Source organism: Xyrauchen texanus, chromosome 6 (genome assembly GCF_025860055.1).
Source record: "Xyrauchen texanus isolate HMW12.3.18 chromosome 6, RBS_HiC_50CHRs, whole genome shotgun sequence".
NCBI classification, from domain to species: domain Eukaryota; kingdom Metazoa; phylum Chordata; class Actinopteri; order Cypriniformes; family Catostomidae; genus Xyrauchen; species Xyrauchen texanus.
The window spans coordinates 11,183,986-11,199,243 of record NC_068281.1 but is presented as its reverse complement, the minus strand read 5'-3'; the positions used below and the strand labels follow the sequence as shown (position 1 = coordinate 11,199,243).

General features: G+C 37.1%; 1 protein-coding gene across 2 annotated transcripts in view; it reads right to left on the bottom strand.

Annotated features, from left to right (window-relative positions):
• Positions 1 to 15,258, bottom strand: part of LOC127645281 (single-stranded DNA-binding protein 3-like) — a 121,757-nt gene that overhangs the window by 22,404 nt on the left and 84,095 nt on the right. For both annotated transcript variants that reach the window (XM_052128849.1, XM_052128850.1), the window contains exon 5: positions 11,722 to 11,811. In XM_052128849.1, the coding sequence (XP_051984809.1) occupies positions 11,722 to 11,811 (90 nt within the window). The remainder of the gene's footprint in view (positions 1 to 11,721; positions 11,812 to 15,258) is intronic.

Sequence of the window (15,258 nt, the reverse complement as noted above, 5' to 3'; positions counted from 1 at the left end):
CAAAAATTTTCGTTGTCGAACAGTTGTTTGATCTCATTTAATGTAGCATGAGATCACATTAAACTCTAATGATGACGCGTGACAGCAGCACAGCAGTTCACGCCTGACTGAGAAGAAGAATTACACAGATCAGTCCAGATGCACTTTCCAAACAGCTTCTGGTGATGCAGATCACAAAGTATGAGGAAAAATACAAAGTAAATAAATACAGAAGCACTCTCGTTGTGGAATAAGCTGCCACTCCACTCCGCTGAAGCAAAACCTGCATGTCGAGCGTCTTTAAAGGAATCACCCTGACGTTACATCTTAAGCAGCATATTTGATATTTAGACTTGCTTTTAGAGAATAGATCCTGAATATAAGTATTCTGCTTATTAAAGATAAATTCCCTTAAAACAAGTCTAAATATCTTATATGTTGCTTCTCAATTAAATGTATCGTGTTTTATTGATTTTTAGATGTTTTCCATTTAAAAATAAGACAAAAACACTTGATAACACTAGGATTTTTGGTTTGTGCAGTGAATTTCTTTACTGAATTAAACTTGATTTCCCCCCTTTAATTCAGTGCATGTCATTAAAAGGTATTTTTAAAAGATTATTTTTTTTTTAATACACGTTTAACACAACCTTTAAGTCAGGATAAAAGATAAGAATAATCAGTTAAGAGCTAATGACTAATCGTTAGATTAATTGATTATCAAAATAATCGTTAGTTGCAGCCCTAGTTAAAAAAAAAATCCATGCAAATTACTATAAATAATACAACCTATGCAACAATAAACATGTAACAAATTATAATATGTGTAAACAAAATATCATATTATTGATGGAATGCATGGATTTGCTCATTTAAAAAAAAGCTCAAATGTGACCGAAATGATGAAAAACTTAATAAAATATACTTAGTAATAACATTTATTTTTGTAATGTCCCTAGTTAAAAGGTCTCCCCCTGTGTAACTAACAGCATTAGCTGGGACAAACGTTTTCATATGCAAGCAAAATGGACATTATAACTCAAATACACCCATATGAATCGATATCGAATCAAAATCGAGAGCAAGTGAATCAGAATCGAATCAGGAAATCTGTATCAATACACATCCCTTGTATTGATACAATGCAATGTGCTACAAACATTCAGAATATCTTAGCAACCATATAGCAATGCCCTTGCAATCACCTACAACACCACAGCATATTGTAGTGAGTTTTGCACGTCAAAAACGTTTTGTTTGCATAGCAATAGTATATTTATGAATTCTCATTTAACTTCCCACTGTACATGACTACTGCACGGCTGTGCCATTTGTGAAATTTTTAATGCAGCCCATTGAGCTCAAGTCCAAAATGGTTCTATTAGGAGCAAGACAAATTATAGATAATAACTATGATACACAAGTGTGATTTTCTCTCTCCCTCTCTCTCTCTCTCTCTCTCTCTCTCTGACCATCAACACTGAATGAGAGACATATAACATTATTGATCCTGTGCACCTATCACAGGTCCTTACAGAATCCTGTCTGACCAACCACGCTCGCTCTACAGTCCCACCTCATTGAGAGGTGACTGGCAGGATCTCAGAAGAATGATTTATAAAATCACTTCCAACTTCACTGAAAAGATAATAACCTGCCACTAACTGGCACGCCTATCAACAGAGAGCCCTTCAATCTCCATTCACCAGCCCTAAAGGGGCAGTCAGCATGAATGACGGAAGCAAGACAGCTGCAATAGCTCTCGTCAGCCACTTGGGGGCAGTGTTAACAAAGCAAACCTCTTAGCAGCGAGACATGTTCATATATCTCACAGCAGCACAACATTACTCATCTATTTATTTGTATAAGGATAGAACATATTTTTTATTTGACATAAAAACAGCTAGCAAAATATAATGATCAGATGCACAAGACCTTATGTTAACTATTTCAAACATGTCCATGCAGCAATTCTCAAGGTTCCCACAGCAATTTTTTCAGTTGTTTGTTACAACTGGATTCATATTTATAATCCATTTTGGGTCAGGGTAAGGGTTATCCATTTTTATATTTCAATTGGATATAAAATTTCATGGGACCACGAGAATCCTGAATACTGATATCTGTCTACAGATAAATCAGCAGTGTGTGTGGTACAAATCAATGAAGTGTGTAATAAATGTCTAAGTTCCCCAAAAGACAATAAATAGGTTGAGAGCTCTTCACAAGAAGACAACAGATGTTTTGAGATTTGTTTTGTATGTTTTCTTTTCTTTCGAGTGTGTGTATACGGTGCGGCTGTGACTCACTCTTATTACCACCTCTTGACCTTTGGTCAGCGTTCAGACCTCAGACAAGCCCTCCTGCTGGTTTCGGAACAGATGAGGAAACCATCCACCAAACACTACCGGAAAGCTCTGTGCTGATGACTAGAGCCACACAGACCACAGCCACAAAACAACAGAGTAAAACACTGACCCACCCACATCAAGATAAAAACATGGCTACTAAAACATTCCTGAGTAAGATACAGAAAATTTGCTGTGGCCGAGCAGTTTGTATACGTGCTTTGACAGATTGTGTTGTGGTGCTCATGTGCACGACGCGGGTTCTAATTTTATTGTGAGGTTTTCCGGTGGCATTCCTACCTGTTTTTCCCCATAATTTGCTCTCCTCTTAATATTGTCTGTAAAAATGTAAGTGACAAATAGGCTTCCAAAAATTAAAAAGTTTCTTTACTGATGTTCTCTGATTTACCTTTTCAGTTGTTTGTGATCACTGAATAAGGATGTTTGAAATCATGAAGATTCCGACCGATTTGCTAATTAATCATTCATAACAGTTTGTGAATCATTTCAACTGATTCAGTGAAAAGAACCAACTCAAATCTAGGTATGGGCATTGACACATATTTCCCAAATAGATTCTATTCTGATTCACAAGCTCACTCTTCGATTAGATTCCGATTCGATATCGATTCATATGCATGTATTTCAGTTTTAACATCCATTTTGCTTATATATGAAATAAATTCTCTCCCAGCTAATGCTGTTAACTATACAGGGACCTTCTAACTAGGTACATTATGAAAATACAATTTTACAATTTTGTTTCATTTACATTTTTGCTTTTTAAAAATGAAGAAATACATGCATTCCATCCAAAAATATGATATTGTAAATATTATATTTTGTTACATGTTTCTTGTTTAGTTGCATAATTTATACTTTTTAAAAGTATTTACATTGATTTGTTGAACACATGCTTAAAGCCTGTACTGTCTCTTTAAGAAAACCGGCATTTCTGTAAAAAGTGTCTGTAAATAAGTGTATATTAGATCCAATAACCAACAATACAATCTTATCGATACAACACGTAAATATCGATATAGACATTTTTTTAAAGATGCTCATTTATTGTTTTGTTTTTCTTTGTCTTCTTGGAATCAATACAAATTTTAATCTTAAAAGATGCACCTTTATTTTAATATTCTCATGTCAGCCACGTCCGTACGCATTTCCGGCGATGAAGCAACCTTATAACATTCATTTCACTTTGAACGCTAAATACGCTTTTCTTGTGGGACAAGGATGTGCGCAGGATCTGTGAAGCCAATTTGCACTCTGCTATCCGTGTGCACGCGTCAACTGGGCTTCTGCGAAACGTGAGCTCCAGACCAGTGACAGGATCAAACGTGAACACGTTAATCGGGCGCTCCTTAAAATGTGAGTTCTCATGACAAACGCAGAGTGGCTCACATGTGCGATTAATTCAGGCTTCCATCGACATCTTTGCGCATGCGACCCATTACAATTTTACATGAGAATTTTCTATGTAAATGTACCATGGAGAAATTCAACCATCATGTGAAGTGTTTTGACAACATTGACATTCTGAACAGCGCTAACAAGGGAAAGATAAATCAACTGCTTCCCAGCACTAGCATCTACACATCAACACCCTTACTAAAATTTATCCCAGTTAACTGTAACAGAATGTTTCATTAAAACTGTGGAAGTTATAGCCAATAAAACCACGGATAGCAGGAAACATGTCATTGGTATGAAAGTACTTTGAATTGGATTAAACTGAAAAATAAGCTGCAATCAAACGATTAATGATCACTTGTGTGTGACGTTATTTTTAGTTTTAATATCTGTATAATTTTTTTCAACATCTGAAGTACCTTATTTTGTTGTGGATGTCCCAATGTGGATACTAAATTTGCACTTTTCAGAGAGCTCATTAAAATATTCAAATTATATTTTGGTTGCATTTGAGGGCAAAAACAAAATGTAATTGATTGTGTAAAATAGGCACATAATATCGATCGCAGGGCCCTGACTCATATCAAAACGAAATCGGATCGTGACAGACTTTGACCTATTGGCAAATATCGGATCGCAGGCCAAGTGAATCGATATAAGAACGTTTCATGATCAAACGTCCGATTTACACCCCTACATATTATCAAGAGAGGACTGGCTTTAACTCATCCCTGACATTTGTCGTTAGAATTAAATGTTTATGTTTTGTTAGTTTTGATCAACAACTGACTGTAAAGAACAGACAGGGTATTAAAAGAGTCATTATTCAATGGCAGATGGATTGCATGGATCTCATCTTTGCACACAGAGAATGAGTCAAATCAAACTTTTACTCTCAATGCATTTAAAGGATCTTGCTGCTGTAAACCTTACCACAATATTACATAATAACTGGTGAGTGAAATCTGAACATTAACCAGTGGCTATTCACAGACATTTTTAGTTGCATTGCATGGAATTTGGCTGCAAATGCGAGGCATTTTCTCTCATTGTAGTTGAGCGTCGCGCACAGAGTAAAGGATTTAAGAAACCTTATTGAGATCATTTGAAATAAGATCGTGATGCATTGGAAAAATAAGATTTTTACCCAGTCCTACTCAAAACATCACTCTGGTTTGCAAGGAAGTTGAACTCAATATCTAGCTGATTTAATAAATAAGAGCAGAGTACACCTAACTAGAAAGATGTATGTTTACTATAGAAACTTCCACAACTTAAATTCCCTGATATTTCCCAGTTTGTCATGACAGTGGGAACCCTGTTTCTGTGACTAATATGCATTTAGTGATACAAGCTGACTGTTTTTAAAAAACATATGATTTGTTTGCATTGACAAAATTATTTGGAGATGGTTTGTGAGATTTTTTGTTTCTGATTTAGCTGTGACCCATCTCTGACCTCCCAGTGCGAATGAAGCGCTGCGGGGTCTGGTATGAGAGCTGCTCCACTGAATGTCCCAGAAACCATGCGATACATGAATGTGTGTTTTCCCTGGCAAATTTCCTCTTTCTGAATGGGTCTGAGGGAAGGATTAGGGGGGTGTATGGATGCTCAAGGCCTCTTTAACTCACAGTAGTACTGAGGTCATGACAGTTCATTACACCTCATCGCACAGTGGCAGTAGCACTCACTCCACTCTCGTCTCTGCTAAATAATTTTATTCCTTCACCAACTTGTCTCTCTCTCTCTGCTCCCTGCTCTCCTTCACTTTTCTCCATCCATTCCATGCGTTTAGTTTTTTTTTCTCTTTACCTGGCTTCTTGATATTAAACAGTAGGGATGCATAGTGTATTGGTTACTAGGTATCAGCCAATATTAGTGTATTGTTAAATATAAGCATATTGTAAAATTATTTCCGATGGTCTCTTAGGGCAAATATTGGAAGCAATCTAAGCTTATTTTGTAATAAGCCTGGGCAATATGGGAGTTTTTTTTCTCCCTATACCAGGTTTCAAATGTCATAGGCAGTTACACCCCCTAAAATCTACCATAGGCAAGACCATCAGCTGGTAAAACCATGGCATTTTGATACAGATCTTGGTACTAAATAATTACCATATTCACGTACCGAAATGAAAATTCTGGGCCGAAACCGAAAATTCAGGATGCACTTGGCCGAAAACTATTTTTTTATACCTATTTTACACAAAAAAATAATTAAAAAAAAAATATATATATATATATATATATATATATATATATATATATATATATATATATAAAACTGTATTAATATTATACTTTTTAATTAATTTCATGAATTTAATGAATCTGAATTGGAAAAACTACAAACCAATAAAATTAACACACTTTTATTTAAAAATTGTATATAAAATATATTAAAACAATATAAAATATATTATTCTTTATTCAGTTCTTTAACATTCAAATTTAACAGATTTTTGTGGGGTGCATCCCTAATTACCTTGGTACATGCCAAAAACATGGTATTACCATAGTACATGTCTAAAAGCATCTATAAAACCAACAGTTCTACCAAGGTACATGGCCAAAAACATGGTATTACTATGGTACTTATCCAAAAGCATCAATAAAACCAACCATTCCACCATTGTACTTTTCCATAACAAGGTATTGTTATGGTATATGTCCAAAACATGGTATTACTATGGTACATATCCAAAAGTATCTATAAAACCAATAATTCTAGCATGGTACATTTCCAAATCATGGTTTTACTATAGTGCATGTCCAAAAACATGGTATTACTATGGTACATGTCCAAAAACATCTATCCATAATTACCTTGGTACATGCCAAAAACATGGTATTACCATCATTCATATCCAAAAGCATCTATAAAACCAACAGTTCTACCACGGTACATTTCCAAAAACATGGTATTACTATGGTACTTATCCAAAAGCATCAATGTGACAGGGCGGAGGGCGGGGCCGGGTCGTGATTATACACGTGATTATAAGCCTCCGAGAGGGATAAAGGCCGATTGCGGACAGTGGTGCGACAAGAGAGAGATCGTTTACGGACATGTCCGTCATGTTTGTCTTTTGTTTAAGTTTATCATTAAAATATTATTTATATTGCCAAGCCGGTTCTCGCCGCCTCCTTTCCATTGAACTGCTTTACAATCAATAAAACCAACCATTCCACCATTGTACTTTTCCATAACATGGTATTGTTATGGTATATGTCCAAAACATGGTATTACTATGGTACATATCCAAAAACATCTATAAAACCAATAATTCTAGCATGGTACATTCTCAAAATATGGTATTACTATAGTAAATGTCCAAAACCATGGTATTATTATGGTAAATGTCCAAAAACATCTAAAACCAACAGTTCTACCATGGTACATGTCCAAAAACATGGTTTTACAATAGTACATGTCCAAAAGCATCTATAAAACCAACAGTTCTACCATGGCATATACCTAAAAACATGGTATTAATATGGTATTCTCTAAAAAAAACAGTACTACCAAGATACAACTTCAAATGGAAGTGCATATTTTTGTTCAAGAGATCAATTTCTACAGTCAATTAGCATTTAATTCTTTTATATCTGATTTCACTGGAAGCATGTACAAATCTAGATTGTAGCTTTAGCATGAACACGTTTTTAAAACAACACACGACAGTATAGATTTATAATACATTTGTTATATGCCATAAATATCATAATTATCCGCTATCAGTATCAGCCAGAATTTCTCCATCAGCACATCACTCCTTAGTAAACAAATAAATTAACCCAAACCAACACAGTCCGATCTCTTAATGATGCATGAGATACACAATTTAGAGGACACACACACACACACACACACACACACACACACAAACATGTCAGAACACCTCACACCTCTCCTCTCTCTCTCTCTCTCTCTCTCTCTCTCTCCCTCACCACTGCTCTGATATAAATAGCACTCCTCTTTTCCTCAAATTCCTCTCATATCAAACCTTTCCACTATATTCCTCTTGCAACCATTCCTGTATATGCCTCTCCTGCCCTTCCATACAGCAGACATTCCATACATCAGTAGCAGCAGTAGAGATTGTCTCCTCCCTCCGCTGGGGCTTATTGCTAACACTGCCAAATGCCAGGCCTGTCCATCACTGAGCAAACACTCCACCAATGCATCATGGGAAGGGCCATGGATGTGTACAAGCATGTTTGATAATGAGACTATGTGTGTCTGTGCTTGTGTATGTCTATGTAAATGTGATGTTTCTTGTAAACAGACAAAGATTTTTAAAACACAAAGATATAAGCTTAAACCCTAAAGAGGTTAGTTGGTCTCCCAGCCTGATCAATCTGTTTAGCTGGCCGGCTTGCTGGTTTAAGAGGGGTTTTGGACACTTTGAGGGTTAACCAGGGCAACCAGATGGCCAAAGAGTTAAATCCGCTCAACCAAACTGGAAGTCCAGCTTAAACCAGGTAAGACACACAATCCACCTTAAGATGGTTTGAGTTTTGTTTTTGTTTTTCTCAGCAGGGCAATGAGAACTTACTAGCTGGGACCACAATGGAAATTCATGCTGGTCTAAGCTGGTCTTTTCAGCCAGGCAAGCACAACTAATGAAACAAGCCCTGCATAAATGGTTCAATTCAAACATCTAAGGAGTTTTCATAGACGTCCAATTCTACACAGCATCAATGTTTGATCAATGAGATATGTACAGTATATCAGGCATATACTGTATATGAACTCACAAACGCAACAGTATGGAATGAATCAAGCTGCAAGCAGAGGGATGATAGAATGACATAGCAAAAGAAAGAGAAAGTTTTGTGTGGAAGGAAGAAAAACAATTAAATGTTTAACAGAACCAACTCATTCAGAATAGAGGTCTGCACAAGCCTTAAAATGAAACCCGAACCCGACCCTACCTGGCCCGAATGATACCATCAGATTTTAAGCCCGAACCTGATCCAAACCCGAAATTTCTTACTATCTAATTTCGTCTCCTAGCAAGTACTGTTGCAATAGGCTGTATTTAATGTAAGCATATAGGCAACATTCGTAAGAGTACTGAAACAGTAAACATACACAATTTTTTACTAGGCACAGCAGCCCCTTAGTACACTAGAGCAGAAGGGGAAAAAGCATTGCCTTACCATTTATTTGCTGAAACTTCACTTGGTGCAGAACAATCTGGAATAAAATAAAACACTACAACAGTCCCCTCTATGCAGCCTGAACTTTTCCGATTGTTGAATCTTTGTGACAAATGTGCTAGAAACAGAGCGCAGGAGTCTCAACATGCGTTTTTGAAAAATATTTGTTCTTTTTAACTTGACACAGTGTTTCAAATATGCGGGTCCTGCGCAAGAAACTGAAGAAAAAGTGAAACGCGGTGCAAATGTCAAAGACATTCTTACAATATGTGTTTACGTAGGAAAACAATGGGAAAACAACAGACGCGTGCAAAAATATGTTTGGTGGGAATGGCCCCTAACTTGTCAGTTCGCGCATGACTGTGAGTGAGAGTGCGTACGCGCAACAAGTTCGGTAAGCCTGTTTATTTTTTCATTCATACAAACTCGACCCAAACCCGAAGTCCTATTTGAAAAACTGACCCGAACCCAGCCCGAAACACATCGGGTTATTTGGTCCCGTTGGGCCCGGGTCAGGTCACAGACCTCTAATTCAGAAGCATGCTGGAGATTTCAATGTACAGCAGGAAGAAGAAGAGTAAATATCCCTTTCAATCTCTCTCAAACACAGTTAAATATGTTTTGTAACACAGTTAAAGGAATAGTTCACCCAAAAAAGAAAATTTGCTGATAATTTACTCATCCAAATTATGAGTAAATCCAGACCATCCAAGATGCATCCGAGTTTCTTTCTTCATCAAAACAGAATTTAAGATTTTTAGGATTTAATTTCAGGCCTCCTCCTCTAAACAATGCAAGTGAATGTACTCCATTTTTGATGGTCCAAAATGCATATTTAGGGTGCATCAAAATAATCTGCACGACTCAAGTCAACAAATAAAGATTATTTTGAGAAACAAAACGTATATACTTTTTAACAAAAAATGTTCGCTTCCGTACATCTCTGTGACGTGCGCTCATGAGAGGGATGACGCAAGCTCGTTGATAAGGTCGCGCGTTACGTGCAGGACGAGTCAGGAAGCGTGTCAATGTTTACATTGGATATTGTTTATAATTATTAGGAAATTATAATTTTTTTTACTATATACAACAGTTAGTTCTAGTCCTTGAATCTGACTGGACGAGAGACATTCCATGAGCACTGATGGTCTGACACATCAGCACTCCGACGCTTCACTGTGTGTGTGTATCACTCCGCTTGTGTTCATGCCATTCTAAACTAAAGTGTAAGAGCAGTGCAGATCTGTTAAGAGCTATAGTTTGTCTTTTTCTTTTTTTTTACACTACATATGTTAGCCAGCAGGTGGCGGCAAAAGATAATTTTTATGTGCAATATGAGCCAGTTTGGTGATGTGAAGTGAATCCACGTCAGCCGTTTACATACAACAGCTCTTCTTACTATACTAACTTCACTACACTTATAAAGCTAGGAAACAGCTTTAAATGGCTTTTAAACGAACAACTTCAGCATTACGGCTCATAACCGCTGAGAGACACAATAGACCAATTAATTACACAATGGGTGCTGTTTAAAATGGTGGAGGACATTTCGGTTTCTATAGTGATCGACTGTTGCGTATCTGCTATCACGAAATAGGGAGAAATACCCCCGCTTGGATGCTACTTTTCCCCTGAGAAAGCTGACAGCATCTCTGCTTGGGTATGACAACAGGTGATCGCACTCTCTCAGTCTATGTCTCTCTCTCTCACACACACACACACACACACACACACACACACACACACACACGCACTCTCTCAGTATATGTCTCTCACTCACACACACACACACACACACACACACACACACACGCACTCTCTCAGTCTATGTCTCTCTCTCACACACACACACACACACACACACACACACACACACACACATACACATACACACACACACATCCAATAACTTGTTTGAAACAGCACAAGCCGTAATACTATTTCTGAAGTGACATTTTTTAATTACTAACGGAGGCATGGATGCATCATTTGGTTGGCATGCTTGCTCGTGTGATATTGCTTAATTATATTGTTTTGAAATTGTTTTAGACTGTTTTGGTTTGTGAACGGAGCTTGTTCTGTGCAAGTTTCTCTTGTAAACAATGACGCACTTCCTGCTTGCTCCTCCACATGATGAGTGAGTGACCTTACCAACGAGCTTACATCATCCCTCTCATGAGTGCACATCACAGAGATGTACGGAAGCGAACATTTGTAGTTAAAAGGTATAGAAGTATTGTTTTGCTTCTCAAAATAATCAATCGTTTGCATTCAGAAGAACTTTGTCGACTGAAGTCATGTGGATTATTTTCATGCACCCAAAATATATATTCTGGACCGTCAAAAATGGAGTACATTCACTTGCATTATTTAAAGGAGGAGGCCTCAGATACATCTTGGATGGCCTGAGAGGGAGTACATTATCAGCAATTTTCATTTTTGGTTGAACTAATCCTTTAACTGATCATCAGAGAGCATCAACTTCCATTTCCATTGATTCTTTATAGATCAGAACTGTAACTCTACAGCTACTTTTTACTAATACTCAAAACTCAACAACTACATCCCAATCTTACCCGTTGAAGTGTAAGTGAAAATAACAGAAGTTCGGAATGATCTCACAGTTAGCAGAGCTCCAGGCTGCTGTCAAGCTGCCCACATCCACAGACAGACCCACCAGCAGCCCACGCAAGCAAACAGTCACAGAGGGAGAGAATGAATGGAGTGCAGGCGTGACAGCATGATGAATGGGAAAAGAGGAGGGTGGATGAACGAAAGAGAGAAACAGAATGAAACCACCAGTGCTTACCTGAAAGAAGCCAGGAGGCATGGGTCCACCGGGCATGCCGTCATTGGGGGGCATATTGCCCATTACAGGGCTGGGGGCTGCTGCTGCACTCTAGGAAACAAAAAGAGAACAAATTCTGATTTAGTTTAGAATAGACAGGGTTTAGCAATTAAATATAATCATAATATTAGAAATAGAAATTAGTATAAACATGATACAGATCAGATGTATTGTATATTGTTGGAAATGTTTCAATCTAGTAGAATACAACAAGCATATTTGTTTCACTCGCAAACTATAGTGAGTATTTGATTGTGACAACCCTCCGATGAACAGGTGAGGAGAGTTCACACACAGAACAAGTTATCACGCTCAAAACCAGCATGGAGAGCAACTGAATAGAACAGCATGCAAGGGTCTTGAGATACATTCAACAGCATCCTCTAGTGCATCTACTCAGACTAACAAGTAAAAAAATAGTGTAGACAGGTTGCAAGTACATTTCCTTTGAGAGCGACGTCTAACACCCTATCTATACCGGACGCGAGAGGCGCATCTCGTTGCGTCAAAAGCAAATCTCTCCCATTGTAATTGATGCTGTCTACACTGGATGCATCTGTCACGTCGTGTCATGTTAAAATATTTATTTTAACAGTGAATTTTATTTGCTATATATTACAATAAATTCTAACAATTACCTTAATAGAATAGTTCACCCAAAAAATTGAATGATCTCATAATTTACTCACCCTCATTTCATCCCAGATGTGTATTTATTTATTTATGCTTCAGAACACAAGTAAAGATGTTTAGAAGAATGTCTCAGATCTGTAAGACTATACAATGCAAGTGAATGGTGACCAAAAATGTGAAGCACATAAAGGCAGCATAAAAGTCATCCATAAGACACCAGTGTTTTAATCCATGCCTTCTGAAGCGATCCAATCTGTTTTAGGTCATTGCATCCAAAAATATAACTTATTTTTCACTATAAATCTTGACATCACCAGTTTCATCAGTTGATCATGATTTCAAGCTCGATTACACTTCCAAGCGCCATCTAGTGCTCTGTGCATGAATCAAGCACTAGGAAGTGTAATCGAGCTTGAAATCCTATTACATTTTGGTCTGTTCTCACCCCCAATTAATTTAGATCGCTTGGAAGACACGGATTAAACCACTGGAGTCATATGGACTACTTTTATGCTGCCTTTATGTACTTTCACTTGCTTTAAATGGACCTACAAAGCTGAAATATTCTTCTCAAAATATTTGTTTGTATTCTGCAAAAGAAAGAAAGTCATTTACATCTGGGGTGGCAGGAGGGTGAGTACATAAAGAGAGAATTTTCATTTTTCGGGTGAACTATTGCTTTAAGCCATTGTGGCGCATTGCATCTTGTCAAAGGATGCATCCATTGCAGGAAGGGTGTGATTCAAACACAGATGTGGCTTTTATGCACGTTTTTGCTTACTACTTATGAAACAAAGATAGATAAGAAAAGAATCTGTGATGGTAATAGACGACAGGCAAATGGACTGTACACAGACTGTCTAAAGCACACTGCAGCATGTGATCAGTCAACTCTGAAACAACCTTTCAACACTAATACTACATTAAAGCCATACTGTACTGTCATTTACTTTGATGGGCCAATCATCACACCATTATCCTGCCAAGTCAAAGTCAAAGGTAGTCTCAGCCTTACACAGCACATCCGTGGACCTAAAGTACATTGCACACAAAAAGGACAGGTTGCACAGGTTTTGAAATCTTTGAAAGATATCGGAGTTTTGTTTGAGACACTTCGTAGCAAGTAAAACAATCAACTGTTGGTTCACCTCACATGTCATTCAGAAAATCTCTTCCTGTTTAAGATGGCTAGGACAGAATAAGCTGCAATGTGTCTTAATGCTGATACTCAAAAGTCAGGCTAGGGCAAGGTCATTTTTTAGATTTCACAGATTCATGAATTTATGTTTTTTTATTTGAAATAATGGAATCAAGGTTTTGTATAAAAACATTAGAAAGCGCTATAGATAGACACACGTCAATCCACCAAAGGCTGAATAAAGAAGTGTTTTTTTCAAATCATATGGATAGGCTATAAATGGGAGAACTCCTTTTACCATGATGATTCAGATGCTGTTGGTGACACTCAATTGACAGACGATGATTGACAATATGGAGAAATGGCAAAGCCATGGATCTAGGAAGTCAGCAAATATATTAAACAGTAGCCCAGGGAGTGAACCTACCACCCGTCAAATGTGACAAGGCTGAATCCAGTTCGCAAGCTCCTCGTCCAAATGCATTTCATGCACAGGTCATTTTGCTCATCTACCCGCAATACGCAGGTGACCTGTAAAACGTCTCGGAGTTACACATGACAAGAAATGTGTTAGACACAAAGACACACGCTATATTTTTAAGAACAGACAAAAGAAAAGCCGTCAATGGTCGTGTCTGTGTCGCTGTTTGTTCGGAGGCGTACAGCATGAACCTGTCTTGTGGAACAAGTGCATGTAAAGAGTTTTAACTCAAATTATCTCCGATCATCTCAGGAGTTCACGGTTAACATGCATTGTGAATGCAACACTTCAGGTTCAGTAACATTATATATCTTTCTTTCTATAAACAAAGATGAAAGTGATTAAATCATAAAATAATACAAGACACATTTACCCTGAACCTAAAATTGAGTTCTGTTTTCTTAAGTTTATGCAGCATTAACAGTATTACCAAAAAGGAATATTTATATGGCTTTATTATTATGATTATTATTATCTTTACATTTAGAATTGTCTTTAGTTCTTAATCAGTTGGTTATTAGTATTTTGCAGTTTTTAGTTTTTATTATTTTATCCTATTATTTATGAACATCTGGGTTGTTTTAAATAAAATCGATTTATATTTATTTACACTTTTACACTACGTTGACAATTTCCTGTGTAGTGCAGCTTTTTTGAGTATTTTTCTTGCATATATTTCCATGGATGGATGGATGGATGGATGGATGGATGGATGGATGGATGTTTCCTACAATGAAAATCCCTTTGATTTCTCAAGCCAGGTTGCTTTGCATTCTAATAAACAACATGCTATTTGAATCATGTTGGAGTTATTTTTTAGTTGAGTACATTTAAAAGATGGACAATCGAATCGAGAATCAAAATCAAATGTCCTTAAATAAAAAGAAAAAAAGAAAAAGGAGGTATTGAGATTGTACCCAGTCACCCAGCCCCACGTCAGGCTATCTGTGATAAAGGTCAAAATAGTATATTGTCAAGGTGCAAAATACAGGGTCTCCAAGAGTCATAGTGCAGAACACAAAACAAGTCTTACAAGACAGCTACTTTAACATGTCAAGCAGACACAGGCGATAAATACAGTGCTGACCACCAGGTGTATTTATAGCAAATAACACCATTAAAGCTTTTAGCTGCCTCACCAAACAGCTCTTTAACAGTACACAATAAGTATCAGCTTGTACTATTATTAAAGGTAATATCACTCTCATTAAACCCACAAATTCAACAAAGAGAGTGTTAACACAAG